General features: G+C 43.4%; 2 protein-coding genes across 4 annotated transcripts; both read right to left on the minus strand.

The window, feature by feature from the left end:
- Positions 1 to 3,292: 3,292 nt before the first annotated feature.
- On the minus strand, positions 3,293 to 9,586 carry LOC121297329 (protein NipSnap homolog 1-like). 3 transcript variants are annotated; one of them, XM_041223588.1, is made up of 11 exons: positions 9,366 to 9,586; positions 8,016 to 8,146; positions 7,427 to 7,472; positions 6,170 to 6,264; positions 5,668 to 5,738; positions 5,054 to 5,194; positions 4,508 to 4,539; positions 4,182 to 4,276; positions 3,778 to 3,861; positions 3,493 to 3,581; positions 3,300 to 3,380 (listed from the first exon to the last, which is right to left on the minus strand). In XM_041223588.1, exons 1-10 carry the CDS (start codon positions 9,452 to 9,454, stop codon positions 3,517 to 3,519), a joined length of 849 nt encoding a protein of 282 aa, XP_041079522.1. In that variant the 5' UTR covers positions 9,455 to 9,586; the 3' UTR covers positions 3,300 to 3,380; positions 3,493 to 3,516. The 3 variants fall into 3 exon arrangements, with proteins under 3 accessions (XP_041079523.1, XP_041079521.1, XP_041079522.1); XM_041223589.1 differs by having other exon boundaries at positions 3,293 to 3,581; positions 8,016 to 8,143; XM_041223587.1 differs by having other exon boundaries at positions 3,293 to 3,581.
- A 787-nt stretch (positions 9,587 to 10,373) lies between these two features.
- Positions 10,374 to 15,294, minus strand: LOC121297063 (leucine-rich repeat-containing protein 74B-like). Its single transcript, XM_041223073.1, has 7 exons — positions 15,261 to 15,294; positions 14,551 to 14,693; positions 14,150 to 14,282; positions 13,375 to 13,581; positions 12,093 to 12,202; positions 11,669 to 11,776; positions 10,374 to 10,409 (listed from the first exon to the last, which is right to left on the minus strand). Exons 1-7 carry the CDS (start codon positions 15,292 to 15,294, stop codon positions 10,374 to 10,376), a joined length of 771 nt encoding a protein of 256 aa, XP_041079007.1.
- Between the last annotated feature and the right edge of the window lie 1,648 nt (positions 15,295 to 16,942).

A 16,942-nucleotide genomic window follows, 5' to 3' on the forward strand; every position in this document is an offset into this window, starting at 1 on the left:
CCTTTCACACAAGTGGTATTTTTAGGTTACCCAACATTTTGTGTTTCACAATTAACATCTGCTAAACACAGCTGTAATGTCACAATCTCCTGATGTGGCCGTTTAACTGCAACTAAGATTGATATATAGAATTTTAGAGTGTCCAATAATTGCTCCCCTGATTGTCTCCCAATTTGGAATGCCCAATCACTTTTCTCCTCACTGCAGCAATTCTCCACATGGCTCCTCCAATCCTACAACCAAGCCAGCTTCCTTTTTCACCCAGGAACTCTACAGCAGATGTCAGAAAGCTACCGGTCTCTCGAGGACAAAGGCCAGCCCTCCAGTTGTCCGCTCTGAGCTCACTGGGTGCCTGGCCAGCAGGGTCCGCTGCAGAGCGATGAGGAGAAACAGTCCCTGCCGGTTTTACCGTCGTAACTCACAGGAGCGTCTGGGCCGATGCGACGCTCCCTTCAGAGTCCCCAGCAAAGACTGGCCCAGGACGCAAACCTGCGCTGTGTGACTCACCCTGCACACCACGAGACTGTGTCTCTACCAGGTGAGCCACACGGAGACCCCCGCAACTAAAATACTTTAACACGTCGTGGATTTATAGACATTTCACATTAGCACCTGTGGGATAATCTGTTTTATCTAAGACAACACAGAGAATCTGAGATGAGCAGCTAGCTGTGGCATTTCACCAAGTCTTTAAAACATACACCCATGTGGTAGTTGTAAGTATGGGAGCCGGTCTGGGGGTGGGGTTTGTGTTTGATTAGAATGACGCAGTGGAATGTGTGGAGCCGGTCTGGGGGCGGGGTTTGTGTTTGATTAGAATGACGCAGTGGAATGTGTGGAGCCGGTCTGGGGGCGGGGTTTGTGTTTGATTAGAATGACACAGTGGAATGTGTGGAGCCGGTCTGGGGGTGGGGTTCGTGTTTGATTAGAATGACACAGTGGAATGTATAGAGCCAGGTCTGGGGGCGGGGTTTGTGTTTGATTAGAATGACACAGTGGAATGTATAGAGCCAGGGTCTGGGGGCGGGGTTTGTGTTTGATTAGAATGACGCAGTGGAATGTATAGAGCCAGGGTCTGGGGGCGGGGTTTGTGTTTGATTAGAATGACACAGTGGAATGTGTGGAGCCGGTCTGGGGGCGGGGTTTGTGTTTGATTAGAATGACACAGTGGAATGTGTGGAGCCGGTCTGGGGGTGGGGTTCGTGTTTGATTAGAATGACGCAGTGGAATGTGTGGAGCCGGTCTGGGGGCGGGGTTTGTGTTTGATTAGAATGACGCAGTGGAATGTGTGGAGCCGGTCTGGGGGCGGGGTTTGTGTTTGATTAGAATGACACAGTGGAATGTATAGAGCCAGGTCTGGGGGCGGGGTTCGTGTTTGATTAGAATGACACAGTGGAATGTGTGGAGCCGGTCTGGGGGTGGGGTTCGTGTTTGATTAGAATGACACAGTGGAATGTGTGGAGCCAGTCTGGGGGCGGGGTTTGTGTTTGATTAGAATGACGCAGTGGAATGTATAGAGCCAGGGTCTGGGGGCGGGGTTTGTGTTTGATTAGAATGACACAGTGGAATGTGTGGAGCCAGTCTGGGGGCGGGGTTTGTGTTTGATTAGAATGACACAGTGGAATGTATAGAGCCAGTCTGGGGGTGGGGTTTGTGTTTGATTAGAATGACGCAGTGGAATGTGTGGAGCCGGTCTGGGGGCGGGGTTTGTGTTTGATTAGAATGACACAGTGGAATGTGTGGAGCCGGTCTGGGGGTGGGGTTTGTGTTTGATTAGAATGACACAGTGGAATGTATAGAGCCAGTCTGGGGGTGGGGTTTGTGTTTGATTAGAATGACGCAGTGGAATGTGTGGAGCCGGTCTGGGGGCGGGGTTTGTGTTTGATTAGAATGACGCAGTGGAATGTGTGGAGCCGGTCTGGGGGTGGGGTTTGTGTTTGATTAGAATGACGCAGTGGAATGTATAGAGCCAGGGTCTGGGGGTGGGGTTCGTGTTTGATTAGAATGACGCAGTGGAATGTGTGGAGCCGGTCTGGGGGTGGGGTTTGTGTTTGATTAGAATGACGCAGTGGAATGTATAGAGCCAGGGTCTGGGGGTGGGGTTTGTGTTTGATTAGAATGACGCAGTGGAATGTATAGAGCCAGGTCTGGGGGCGGGGTTTGTGTTTGATTAGAATGACACAGTGGAATGTATAGAGCCAGGTCTGGGGGCGGGGTTCGTGTTTGATTAGAATGACGCAGTGGAATGTATAGAGCCAGGTCTGGGGGCGGGGTTTGTGTTTGATTAGAATGACACAGTGGAATGTATAGAGCCAGGGTCTGGGGGTGGGGTTCGTGTTTGATTAGAATGACGCAGTGGAATGTATAGAGCCAGGGTCTGGGGGTGGGGTTCGTGTTTGATTAGAATGACGCAGTGGAATGTATAGAGCCAGGGTCTGGGGGTGGGGTTTGTGTTTGATTAGAATGACACAGTGGAATGTATAGAGCCAGTCTGGGGGCGGGGTTTGTGTTTGATTAGAATGACACAGTGGAATGTGTGGAGCCGGTCTGGGGGCGGGGTTCGTGTTTGATTAGAATGACGCAGTGGAATGTGTGGAGCCGGTCTGGGGGCGGGGTTTGTGTTTGATTAGAATGACACAGTGGAATGTGTGGAGCCAGGTCTGGGGGCGGGGTTTGTGTTTGATTAGAATGACGCAGTGGAATGTGTGGAGCCGGTCTGGGGGTGGGGTTTGTGTTTGATTAGAATGACGCAGTGGAATGTATAGAGCCAGGGTCTGGGGGTGGGGTTCGTGTTTGATTAGAATGACGCAGTGGAATGTGTGGAGCCGGTCTGGGGGCGGGGTTTGTGTTTGATTAGAATGACGCAGTGGAATGTATAGAGCCGGTCTGGGGGCGGGGTTTGTGTTTGATTAGAATGACGCAGTGGAATGTATAGAGCCGGTCTGGGGGCAGGGTTTGTGTTTGATTAGAATGACGCAGTGGAATGTGTGGAGCCGGTCTGGGGGTGGGGTTCGTGTTTGATTAGAATGACGCAGTGGAATGTGTGGAGCCGGTCTGGGGGCGGGGTTTGTGTTTGATTAGAATGACGCAGTGGAATGTATAGAGCCAGGGTCTGGGGGTGGGGTTCGTGTTTGATTAGAATGACGCAGTGGAATGTATAGAGCCAGGTCTGGGGGCGGGGTTTGTGTTTGATTAGAATGACGCAGTGGAATGTGTGGAGCCGGTCTGGGGGCGGGGTTTGTGTTTGATTAGAATGACACAGTGGAATGTGTGGAGCCGGTCTGGGGGCAGGGTTTGTGTTTGATTAGAATGACACAGTGGAATGTGTGGAGCCGGTCTGGGGGCGGGGTTTGTGTTTGATTAGAATGACGCAGTGGAATGTATAGAGCCGGTCTGGGGGCAGGGTTTGTGTTTGATTAGAATGACGCAGTGGAATGTATAGAGCCGGTCTGGGGGCGGGGTTCGTGTTTGATTAGAATGACACAGTGGAATGTATAGAGCCAGGGTCTGCTGTTGTTACTGCAGAGGGGAGTTCTTCAGAGGGATCATGATTCTAGATTCCATGCTCCGAATCAGGGGCACTGCAGGACAACAGAGAAAGAAAATAAAAATACAAAATGTAAATTTTCAAACAGTACATTTCACAAAGTTTTAACCCAAAAGTTATTTAAGAGTCAGTTTTTCCTTAACCAAGGAAGGCCCTCTGAGACAGAGAATGGAAAGGTTTCCGGTCACAGTGAGACAGTATGGAGAGTGAGGGAGCATCTGTGTCGTTACCTGTGTAGTACACATTTTCATCCCAGCCGGGTTTAAGCCAAGCAGAATTTCTTGTCTCTGCTCTAGACTGCAAATCTTTGTAGGCTGAAAAAAAAAACACGAAATTATCAATATTAAAACTAGAACAGCATATTAGCATAATGTAAACTCTCTCTGAGTTTTGAAATGGCCAAACCCTTATACAAGTTTAAAAAGGGTATTTTTGCACTGCACTTTTTGCAGTTTTGCGCCATGCTTTCCCTATGGTTATACTCTGCATTTTCCATAGCGTACTCTGGTTTGCCATGTTCCTTACTATGCTTTACCGTACCTCTTTATTCTTTACAATGCTTTCACTCTGCTTTATTGCACTGTGCTATGCTTTTATAAGGGACTGCACTGAAAGGAGAGTTCAGCTCGCTCACCCCACAGATGATGAACCACGTAGAGATCTCCTATCTGGGTAAAGAAACCGCCCACGGCCTCCTCGTTCTCCTGCCGATGCTGGATCGCCCGAGCCCTATCGAAAGCGGGAGAATATTCAACATCCAGCACTCCCACTAGTGCTGCACAAACCCATTATTCCATTATTCACACCGAGCTCTCCACAGAAACAAGGTGCTGACAAGCAGGTGAGGGTCACTGGTGTTGATTGGGCTCATTTACCATTCAAAAGTGAAGCGAGTGAATTGCTCTGCAGTGTTTTCTTTACCCCACCCCTGCTGTACAGGTACCTGATACTGACACTTACCAGTTGTTCCCCCACTCAATCATGGTGCCTGGCTGGAAAACAAATACAAATTTGTAAGAATAGCATGAAACGTGATGAGCTGAGGACACCAGGGTGGGCCCTAAAGCAACAGCACTGGTAACACTGACATCCAGCACTGCTGGCACAGAGGACACAAACGAGAACATGGTTTCAGAGATTTATCTGCAATCTGTTTAAATTGCAGGCTCAGATCTGTGGGAGCGAGCTCTTGTAAGTTACCCTCTGGCATGTGATTTTTTTTTAAGAAGATCAACAAAATATCAACATGGCTTTTTCTTAACAGAAGTACATTTAGCTGAAACAAACCTTGAATTCACCCATGCAAACAAAACCACATGCATCCCCAATAACCATCTGTAAGGGAAATGGCACCTCTTATATTTTCACACACCTATAATGCAATGACAGAGAGAATCATAGAATACAGCTGTGCATCAACGTGTGCTTTAGTTGATAGCTGGCCCTCTGATATGGCTGGTGTTGCACCTCCTCCCTGCACATGCCTAGTTATATGAGAGGCTCTACCTTTAGTCTGTAGGTTCGCAGCTCGTAGATATTAGGCCCTGCCCTGGGCAGAGGCTCGTTCCAGAAACTGAACTCCAGGAGCAGCTGGTTTCTGCGCGAGATCAGCATCTTACTCCTCTCCTTCCGAAACTCTGTGTACTCCTGAGAGAGAGACAGACAGACAGAGAAAGAGAGACAGACAGACACAGACAGACAGACAGACAGAGAGCAGTTAAGTAAGCTGCTGGTGAAGATGACACCAATGCTGTGCAAGTGATTCCTGCTGGACCGGGCTCATGGAGGTAAAAAGCTCTGTGTAAACTTGCTGGAGGATGTGATACAAGCCCTACACATTCCTCAAGCACATGGAGGCTGTTGCCAGGACAATGGGCTTGACGCGCGGTAATAAATTACAGCTCCCTAATATTGCCATCTTCAGTTTGTCAGTGTTATTTAACAAGAGCAAAGTACTTTAAAACAAATCACATTAGCACAATAAAACTAGCAGAATCGCAAACTATGAAGTTCCAGTCCATACCTATTAAACGGAGAACCCCTAACCCTCAACCCCCTCAAACAAAGCAGCAGGAGGTCTGATAGATGCTTCAGTGAACACAGCTCTCCCTGTTTCGTACCTTATCGTGCTGAAGCATGTTTAAAGACTTGGTCAAGGCTGGGTAACCCCCAGAGTATCGCCACAGGTGCACTGCAACAAGAAAACAACAGGGGTCACTATCGTGCCATCCAAACTCAAGGGAACCCCAATAAAAGTTTCCCACAGTAGAAGCATAGCAAAGTGTGATAAAGCATTGTGAAAGCATGGTGAATCCCAGACAGGTATGTAATGCATATAAAAAACATGACAAACCACTGTAAACTAGAGTATAATTACTGTGGGGAACTTTTATAAGATACTAATGATGTGAAAAAATATTATAATTAAACAATGCCTTTTAATAATAATAATATAATAATAACAATTATTATTATTATTATTATTATTATTATTATTATTTTATTATTATTATTATTATTTTAAATCATGGTGTTTCTAGAGTGCATATAGCCTATATTGCTATGATTTCAGGATACTGCTCTTGTCTGCCCCCTACAGCTGAGTTTGTGAAGTGCGCTCACCAGCCTGGTCTTGTTCCCCGTACCAGGTGTTCCAGCTGCCCACAATCTCACAGGGATAGTCCTGGTCACTGTGCAGCCTGCTCTGAACCTCCGCCCTGCAAACACAAGCACAGCGCAGGTTAATCAAGGGAAATATTACATTGAGATTGTGACCCTGGGCTTGTTTCACTTCACATCCTGGTAATGGTACAGTACAAAGTGCAAGGTTTTATATAAATTGTAATAACAGTAAAGATGTGAGACTTTCCTGGCCTTTTTAATTGGGTGACAAAAACTTTCGCAACGACATGACCATACACACCAGACGCGACACAGGCGATGTGGCAGGTTTGAAAACTGCCAGATCTATACAACTGTTCAAAATTGCTATTGACAAAGCTACGATCAAGACCGGTACATATTCGTCAACCTGATGTGGAAAGTGTGAGTGTCTTCTCTGACGGTATTTCAACATACATGGCAATAAATCATACATACGGTGCCTGGAATATCCACTTCCTTCGAAATGGACTCCCACATATTATCTTTCATCTCTGTATCTTTGTAGCTGCGATGACCTTTGTCATAAAGCTCTGGGTATTTCTGCATAGCAAGGATGATTTTTTCCACCGTCATTTTGGTCCAGTGAGCTGATGGACCGCGTACATTGAAGATGTTCTCTGATTGATCAATGCCCTAGCTGACATGCAACAAATCACCAAAAATAATCCTGTGTATTCAATCCAGTGCCGCTCCTGCATCGCCTGTCGCGTCGCCTGTGGTGTGAAAGATACTTATCAAAGTATAGGTTCTATTCATTTTGTCACAGCACTGCAAAGTCTCGCTTGCCACATCTGGTTGGTAGCAGCCTTAAAACTGATTCTAAAACCACCTACTTCTGCTAAAAGTGACGTGCTGTAACGTTAGGTAAGCATCACGAAACACCTGCTATCACACCTCCTGTGAAAGGGCTCGCTCTGTTCATTGGTGAAAGTAGAGGATTTCCACTCCCTCTAGCTGGAGGTCCACTCTCAGTGGGCAGGTGTTTGGCACGTATATTAATGCTTGTAACAGCTATTCTGTTGCTCGGGGTCCACCTGCAGAGACCTGTACATTTGCTTGCAGTGCTGTTGCGTCTGCATCCTGTGCTGTCTTTGGATTTGCTTTGCTCCTGAATAAAACTCTTTTGATTAAAACTTACCTGAAGAAGACTGGCTGATTATTTTTAAGAAGAAGACGGACCCTACAAAAGTGTCTGGAGTCAGACTGGTTACTTACGATAAGCTGTTGTATTCTTGCAGGCACTCTGGCTTCACATTATGGACTGAAAGAGTAAAGTACAGCGTCAGGCTTGCACAATATAACCCTGCACAAACCCACAAGCACATAGACACAAGCCAACACACTGCCTGTCTGCTTTGTGACACACGCCCCTAGCTAGGCCCGCAGATAAACAGAGGCATTGTCATTTAATTAAAGTATGAACCATGGCTTATCAAATAGAAGAAAAAAAACAGGTTAGATAACTAGCAAGAGACAAGGAGGCTTTGTGAAGTGCCTGGAGCACAAGCCTGTGGTGGAGGTGAACTGGAAACATCATTATCACCATGCCAGAGCCCTAACTACTGTACAAAACACCTCTCACCTGTCCTCTTCACATTTTCACTTACAAATCAGCAGGTTAATCTGTAATCCCATTATAATCAGAGTAATCTATAAAGCTGTGCACACGCAGAGTGGGCTCCTGTCTGTGCAGTGAGATGCTCTCTACTCACACTGTACTGAAATCCCATTATAATCAAACAGTAATCTATAAAGCTGTGCACACGCAGAGTGGGCTCCTGTCTGTGCAGTGCTCTCTACTCACACTGTATCTTGTAGAGGTTGCTGGTCTCTTTTTTTGACAGAAGATTGGAGTGGGCATCTTTTCTGGGGTCCACCTTGTGCACAAACAGAGACTGGAGCCAGCCCTTCTTGCTCTTACTGGCACAACCTCTGCTGGCATCAGAATACACAGCACTGTTTTACCATTGCAGTCAAAATAGAGATATATATATTTTTTTTTTAGTAGAAGAGCAAATCGCCACAAAACTGTATGTTGTATTGCAATGGACTTTACCTGAATGCTTACTGTTATTGTGTCATTATTGCGTCACTTTGATTGTGAAATACTGTGTTCTCAGTATAGGCAAATTGGGTATGCAAAATGAATCAAATGCTTGCGTGTACAGTACATACAAGATGTGCCTTGTCTAAATACTGATGTGCTGGCAGTTTATAAATGCATAAAAGACCATGCTGTTTCGGCAGTGAAGCACTGTGATTATTATTATTTCCCTTTGAAATCATGTGGCTCGTTCAGTTGTCAGGGGAATTATTTCAACATAGTGAAGCACAGCGGCCCATTTCCTCAATACCAGGGTGGTGTTATTTTCAGGTACGCGCTAAAAAGTGGTACACAATTAAGAAAGCAGGGAAGTGCCCATTCAAATCTGGTACGGTATGCTGTTTACATATTTTGGATCATATTTTCCAGTCTCTTACATTTTTAATGTAATTTATCATATTTTCCCAGCAATAAGTAAATAGTATGCAAATATTTATCATATGCAATATTTTGAGTCTTGTACATTTTTTACTTGTGCAACTTTGCAGTGGACTTCTCATTCTGTCTTGCTCATCGTCACTGTCTCCGTTTCCAGTTTAAGTTTGCAAATAAAAGAATGTGTAAGTAATGGTAAATGCACCTGTGTTTGACACCCATCAGATCGCAATTCATTGCACCTGTACCAAAATTTGACAGTGTACCACTTTCTGATATTACACCAGTCATGTTTTGGTACGCGTACCACATTCTAACGCGTAGGTGTTTCCATTATGTTATTAATAAAAAAAAATAATAACAACTGAAAAACAATTGATTAATCTGATTTAAATAACTACAAATTCTCACCAGAGCTTTACCATTCAGAACCACAGTCTCGCAGACTCTTGCAGCAACATTTTATTTTTTGCTGGTTCTAGTTTTTGTGTCTATTCTGAAAACCTGCACATACCCTTATCGATTTTGTCTTTAATTTAAGGGTCTACACCACGCACCTCTGTTGAACGGTAAGTATGTAAGCAACAGATTAGATCATATTTAATATTTATTCATTTCAAAATATTTTTTTAAAGAGCACGTATTGTCTCATAATATATTAGCCTACGTATTTACCTGCTGTAGATCACCGATCCCAATTTATACCTGCACAGCAGTAACTGCTGGGGCTTTGATATCTTTAGAGACCATGTCGCCGCTGCCATCTTGCACAGATTATAAACGAGAATCTTTCTTTTATAGTCTTTCTGTGTTTTATTTTTTATTAATTGTCGAGCAGCGTTCCCTGTGTATTTTCACACGGTCACTGTAACCCTGTGTTTAGTTCCTGCTCAAAGGTTACTCACGCTTTTGTGACGCGATCCTTGCAATAATAACAAGCGACAGGAGTAGCTTTCTGCACAGCTATGACTGCACGCAGTGCGGTATTGGTTAACCCAAGGCATTCACTACTAGTGCTTAAAAGCACTGTTAATGCACTACTTCAATAAGGACTGGATAGTTACAGGGTGGGATCATTTGGTTATTTAATTTACAGTGATTTACTACTATTACACAGGAAAAGTGCATCATTCATAAACAACACTATGTAACACAATTTTTGTTCCTGGGTAGTAAGTGTTATTTCCTAATTGCTTATGCCTCAAAAGTATAGAAAATGGCTATTATTCCCCACAAACTTTGCTTTTGTGACCAGGACAGTGATATTTCAAAATATCACTATTTCCAATGGGAAAACGGGCAAATGTGTGTCTTTTCATTTACATAAAGTCAGAAAAAAACAACATATGAATCCAAATTAACATGTATTTATAATAAAGTAATACAAAAATGAGTGCAAAAGATTTAGAAGTGAGTAGTGTTTCGAGATTTACGATTATACTGTAAATACAATCAATCTAATTTTGATAGGTGTCATACACAGTAAACATGAGACAAGCTGGAATATTTTTAACCAGTTGTTTGAGGTCTCATATTTACCCAGGACAACACAAATAACTTTCTATTCACAGTAACAAGGAAAAAATTACAATAACAGATTCATATCTGGAGCTGTGAGCTAGTCAGTGCTGATTAATGGACTAACAGGAGACAAATTTCCTTCCAATCGCTGTGTTCCTGGACTCACGCATTGTGGGATAACTCCAGGATTTCAGCAATCTGGGAATCCCAGAGACAGGCACAGCATGACACAACTATTACCAGCTACTCAACAAACCTGTTGATTTTACAAGAACATCCACATTGCTATAAATTATTAGTCTGATTCACACACCACATCCCATAACCTGAGACAAGCAGTGAATAACACAGCATGCAAGGTAAGATCAATGACATGGCTTTGTGTAGCTAAGCACTGTAGGGTGAAATATATATATATATATATATATATATATATATATATATATATATATATATATATATATATATATATATATATATATGTTAGCAATCTGAAGGTTAAATACAGCAATGACACTTTAGCAGTGCACATTCCTGGCTGATGAAGCCAGCAGGCATGGCATGGAAAGCTGCACACTGGTGTGAGTTGGTGAAAGTTAATAAACAGATGTTTGTGACAGTTATATGACCAATGCATACAGTTAACAGTAAAGACACTTAACTAATTAAAAGAAAAAAGTACCGAGTCCCAATACTGCCTGACTCAGTTCCACATTACACTAATGCCATGAGGTTACAGGTGCTGCAATACCTAACCGTGCCCTTGGTAATCACCTGAATCCCACCTCAGGCTCAGTATTATCTGTGGAAGTGTCTCTCTGCTCCCTAGCTGGCCCATGTGTAAAGGTGAAAATGTGATGAAGACCATGCAGTTAACGAGTGGCAGCGTGATTTGATCTCTGCAGTGCCAGCAGGTGTCCAGCAGTGTTAATCTTCATGCAAAATGTGCGGGCAAGTCTTCAGTGATGTTTTTCAATTTGTTTTTATTAATATAAATCACTGAAATAGAACAGTGAAGTATATATAACTTAACTTTGGTCCTTTTGAGGGCCAAAACACCCTAAAAAACTGTGAAGTGGTCAGGCTAAAGTGGACAATTGCCCATTTAGACTGGCCGTGTGTATAAAGGAGGTGCTGCCTGGGAGATACCCACATCAGCCTAGGACAGCAGCAGAGTGGATGTTTGTGTGCACTTTGTCCTGGGTTAAAGTTTATGAAACTCCTGAACCGACAGCCAGTAGATTTGTTTATGTTGTGTTGTTGTTTGAAAAGTAAAAGTACACCAGCCAATGCAGAACCAAATTTATTGCACAACTCCTGTGTTCGTCTGCCTGGTCATCGGATGACCGATCACGGCAGGGAGTTTTTGCAGACTCATTTTTAAGTCTGCCATGCTACTGGTTGCTATGCTTTTAGCACAGTTTAGTGCAGTCTGAGGGCCAGGCTGCAGGAGTTACCTGATGCTCAAGCGCGTTGTTTACTTTCACAGCTTCTCCCAGGGTAGCAGCTCCAGTCTTTCCAAACCCACTGTGTGACAAGTCCACCGCTCGAAGGAATATGTTTGCCTAGTCCAAAAAAAAAAGGCATGCGTCACAAGGCAATGAATCATGGCAGGAAGCAATTGTAGGTAATGGAGAGGAGAGAGTGTGCGTCCCCTTGTGTCATGAAAGGGAGCTGTCATAGCATGTCCGTACCACAGCAGGTTTCATAGCTGTGCATACTCACTTCCTCCCTTCATGGATTAGTCATGGACATGCAAAAAAACAGGTTTCTTCATGTGAAGCCAAGTTCTTGCAGTTAGAGCACATTTTCACACAACTGAGAGTGGGTGTGAGAGTGAATTACAGGGGATGAAAAACTATTTGGTTTAAGCAGTGTTACCCCAAGGCCTTTTGCTATAGGTATGGATCCCATTTCACGAAAGCAGCTCCAGCTCAGGTTGAGCTCCTTCATCCCAGTGGTTTCAGCAATGGCATTGCCCAAGACATCCCCTGTAAACAGAACAGACCTGTTAATACCGGTATACAAGTGTACCATGCCCGTGCTGTGCATTTAGCACAGGTTCTGATGGTTTTCATGAGCAGTCTCTACCATACCTCTCTGCACTTCATTGTGTGTGTTCATGCTTTACCGTGCTTTCAGTTTGCTTTACTAAACTTGATTTGCTTTTTGTTGAATTTTGAAAAGGTATACTCTGAAAAACAGCAATCCCTTCAATTGTAGACGTGTTAATGATAACTTGCCCTCTATACACAAAACTGCAATCGGTCTAGACCAGGTCCTTGTGTATTGTTACTCATGCTTTGTTTATATGACTCAATGTACAACTGTTTTTTTTCTTTAGCTTATCTTTCATTTGAAAAAGTCAGCCAGCCAGTCATAATGATTTCATTTAGACAGAGGGCAAAGCTTGCTGATTGCGTAGGTTCTCCTGCTCCACTGTGCATTAATGCAATGTGCAGTCACACAGAAAGAATACATGACATTTAAAAGATGACACGCAACACGCCATTCACCAGGCACTGGTACAGAACTGAATGATTAGATATGTATACACGTTCATCCATCAATCATTAAATGCACTTGTGCACAGTTTATAGCATTGTATTGCTTTTCACATAATTGGGTTGCAATTTGTCAATGACCTGAACACATGCTTGGGTCTGACTCTTAAATGTAAATGGCTGAGCCATAGTTTGGTTAAAATAAACTTGTGACTTGCAGCACATATCCACTAAGATCTGCAGTGACATACATGGAAAAGCCATTTAAGAAAGCTCGTATAATATAAACCGCAGTTCATTTACATGGCTGAAAATTCAATTAAATTCCTGCCTCTCTGTGTGTTGCTTTACACCTCAGCAGTCTCACGCCAATGTTCTCATTCTGACGATTGATGTAGATGTGCAGAAGTTACAATTAAATCAATTAAATAGCAAAGCTATGCCATTTATATTCAACACAGTTCCATTCTATTCTAAAAGTTCTGTATCTTCTTTTTTTCCTTCTAATCGTTTCATAGTTGTTGAATGTTTCAGTGATTAACCATTAACAGCTTTAAAACATTTTCAAACCGCTAACATATAAAAGCAGTCTACCCTTCCAGACAAAGTAACTGATTCAGGTAGTGAAGAGACCTATAGGAGGCGCTGCTCAGCTGCACCTTCTCCCTCTCCTATCAGGTTGTGGCTCAAGTCCATGGACTGCACTTTGTTGTTGCTCATGAAAACCTCAGCCAGGGGTGTGGCAGCATGATCATCAAACTCATTCCCACACAGGTTAATATCCACCAGGGTAACGTTCTCCTTCAGCATGGCAGAAATAGCCTGGGCACCTACTAATCCCAGCTTGCTGTCTGACAAGTCGATTCCTGCAAATTGCGTAAAGCATATTGGAGGGTTAGCGTTTAGAAAATGACTGGGAGTGAAAAGGTTGCACTGCTGTACTGCCCCACTGAGGCTGACATTAGAACTGCAAACCATCGAAGATTCTCATCAAAAACAACACTTCAGCACAGTTATTACACAAGTCCCTCTGTCTTTCCATACGGCACATTTACATTTCTGTGATGAAGCTTAGTTACAGTATTCTTTACCATGAGGTATTGTCTTAGGATATACTGTGTGTATTTTTACATGTACAGACAGTGGATGTAGGTCACAGGTTATTCGTTTTTTTGTGAGACCTACAACTCTAATGTAATATTGAAAGCTTTGGTGGGGAATGTATTTTAGTAACATACATGTATATATATATATATATATATATATATATATATATATATATATATATATATATATATATATATATATATATATATATATATATATATATATTAATAATGAACACAGCACAGATGGAAAACAAATGCTTCAAAATAAAACACTGGGACCCCAATCTCTGATTCCTTTCTACACGAAAGAGCCTGGTAAACAAACGTGTGATGTAGCAGTTCTCTTTCAGCATCTCTGCAATGGCCACTCCACCTCCCCCTTCAAGCCAATTATCACTCAGATTTAAGTTCAGAACGGAGGTATTGGTTACCAAGGGGACTGAAAGAGCTTTGGCACCCTGGAATGGGAAAAGCACAACAGAAAAAACTGTTGCCATTTAGCAGCTTTTTAATGCATTTGGTGCAGAGAGGGCTTAACCCACACCAGCACATTGAAAGAGAAGCTTGCAATGCAGTGGGGGCAACGTTACAAACGAGGGCTGGCATAAGCACAGCAGCTTTGATCCGTTATTGAAGTCCTGAACTACTGCTGTCAAATCTTAAGAACACGATTATGGGAAGTAGACGTACGTGAAAGGGTTACATTGAAACATGATGTGACTGCACCTGTGGTCCCAGTCCATGATGCACCAGGCTGAGCTCTTGGTCATGCATATGGCACAGGAAGTATGATGCTGGGACCACGCTGAAGATTTTGCAGGATTCTACATACAGCGTCTTTTCTGTGGCAGAGTAGGGCTGCTTTGCATCTTGAGCAGACATAAAAAAAAGGTTTGATTCAAACATCATGATGCGTTAATCGCCCATACCGGTGTACCCTCATAAGCCTGCCTGCTGGACACATGTGCCCCTGAGCACCCCAAAGTGCAGCCCCCGGCATTCTCTCCAGGTAAACTTAGGGTGACCATATGGCTCGATTTTCACTGGGACAGTTTGGGACAGTTCAGGCTTTTCAGCTCACATGACAATTCATTCTGGTGCCTTTAACCTGTCTCAGGTACCTTCCACTGATCTCTTTTCTGTGAGAGAATCAGGACTACACTTACCAGAATGCACTGCGATGTAAGTTGCTCATGGAGTTCACTTTAACCAGCCCACAAACCTGAAGCAGTTGGTATGGCAATAGGAAAGTGTCTAATTTTAAATGTTTGGGGGGATGGTTGGAGTGATTACAGTATTGCCCTGATGTCTCCCATAGATTTTGTACTCTCAACAATGTTTTTTTTTTATTTATTATTTATAAAAATATCTCATACAAACAAACGTAAACAAAGTAAAACAAGTCTACCGGATTCAGTCTGCTGTGATTCTCGTACCATCTATTGGTCCATCATCTAGTCGGTGTCCCATTCTTCTTCCTGGTTTGTAGCTTCCTCCTCGGAGCTCTCTCTCAACTCGGCCCCCTGGGGGTCTTCCCCTTCCTGCTCAGCAGGAGAGTCCTCCTCTGCCTCTTCTTTCGGACCTACGGACCTTCTTTCGGACCTCCAGGCTTTGTCAGGTCTGGAAACCGTCTAAAGAAAAGATGGACAGGTGTTAGCTAGGCTAGTTGGAAGCCTGCAGCAGTAACTGTACGTTCACTTCTGGGAAGCTCCTTAATATGTCTTAGGAACGTTACGCTAGAAATAAGCATTGGCCAGATTTTGGCCACCATTTTGAAGGTTTTGGCTTTGAATGTTTGAGAGTCATTGAGAGACAGTGAAGTAGATGACTTAGTTGTCTGGTTGTAAAATTAACATGTTGTTTTTCTAATTTAAAAAAATAATTAATTAAAGACTGCTGTAAACATTTTGCATTATTAATAAAAAAAATAAAAAAAATATATTCTAACTTCACAGTAGACCAGGGGTATCCAATCATGGTCCTGGAGGGCCATTCCACTCCAGGTTTAACAAGTAAAATTATATAATGAACTACTGCAGGGTCTGGATGGAGGTTTAACTGGTTCAATTAAACAATTTAGAGCAGGGTTGGAACAAAGACCAGGAGTGGAAGAGACAGCTTTGGACAACCCTGCAGTAGACAGACACCAAGTTTCTTAATGCATATCAGCATGTCATAAATAAATTACAAGCTGAGCCTCGTATCATGCATATGCATAATCTCTTAGCATGCATAAACATAATCTCTTAGCATGCATGAACATAATCTCTTAGCATGCATAAACATAATCTCTTAGCATGCATAAAGTTTACTAAATATGTGTTTAAGTGTGGGGCTTAACACATTTTGAAAACTACACTAAACTCTTTCACCCATTCACAAAGCAGCTGAGCAATTTGGAGGGGGAACCCATTTACAGGACCCACCTTGATATGCTCCCTCGGCTAAAAGCTTTCCGGGGTCTGCTGGCTGGTCTGCTGGCTATTCCTCCCAGCTGGTGGCTCCCCCCCTGTGAACTCTCCTGCTCCAGCTCTGCGTCTCTCGCCTCCTGCACAGGGGGCAATGCAGATTCTTTCAGCTGCTTCTTACTGATAACCATGGTGTCCAGAAAGACTGAGTAAAGCTTTACTGAGTAAAGCTGATAACAAATAACAAATAGTTATCAAACCTGTGGGATAATAACAGCCCTACAAACACTATATAACTAACTACTCAATTAAAGGACAAAAACACACTCTCTGTCAGTAAAGATAAGTAACTGAATACTTAAAGTTAGAAACACAAGCTGCAGCCTGACAACTTCACACAATGAAAATCTCAGCAGAAGTCACAGCTAACTTGTAAACTTCTCAACCTACCTTAACACTGGGGTGGAACCTCTGCTGAGGTGTGATTGGCACGGTTCCTGACAAATGGCAGAGCAGAAAGCGGAGCAATGAACTGAAACGCCTCTGAAACGCCAATCTCAGGTGGAGGGTTGCGCAATGGCTATGTTCATGTTGACATGTTGTCATGCAGTTGACAGGTTGCCATGTCGCTGTGGTAACGCTGCAGGTGGCTCACAGGACTTGACGTTTTGTAAAATGTAGGCCTATTGATTTATGAGCGCGCTGGCTCT

The sequence above is a fragment of the Polyodon spathula genome, chromosome 22 (genome assembly GCF_017654505.1).
Source record: "Polyodon spathula isolate WHYD16114869_AA chromosome 22, ASM1765450v1, whole genome shotgun sequence".
NCBI lineage: Eukaryota > Metazoa > Chordata > Actinopteri > Acipenseriformes > Polyodontidae > Polyodon > Polyodon spathula.

Excerpts from the sequence above, each read along its gene's own strand:
- LOC121297329 (XM_041223587.1), bottom strand. The coding sequence starts at position 9,454 with ATGGCAGCGGCGACATGGTCTCTAAAGATATCAAAGCCCCAGCAGTTA. Across the intron at positions 8,147-9,365 it reads GGATCGGTGATCTACAGCAG|CAGAGGTTGTGCCAGTAAGA; the intron begins GTAAATACGTAG and ends TTCTGATGCCAG. Across the intron at positions 3,582-3,777 it reads TGAAAATGTGTACTACACAG|TGCCCCTGATTCGGAGCATG; the intron begins GTAACGACACAG and ends GTTGTCCTGCAG.
- LOC121297063 (XM_041223073.1), bottom strand. The coding sequence starts at position 15,294 with ATGGGACACCGACTAGATGATGGACCAATAGATG. Across the intron at positions 14,283-14,550 it reads ATCATGGACTGGGACCACAG|GGTGCCAAAGCTCTTTCAGT; the intron begins GTGCAGTCACAT and ends TTCCCATTCCAG. Across the intron at positions 12,203-13,374 it reads CCTGATAGGAGAGGGAGAAG|GGGATGTCTTGGGCAATGCC; the intron begins GTGCAGCTGAGC and ends TTCTGTTTACAG.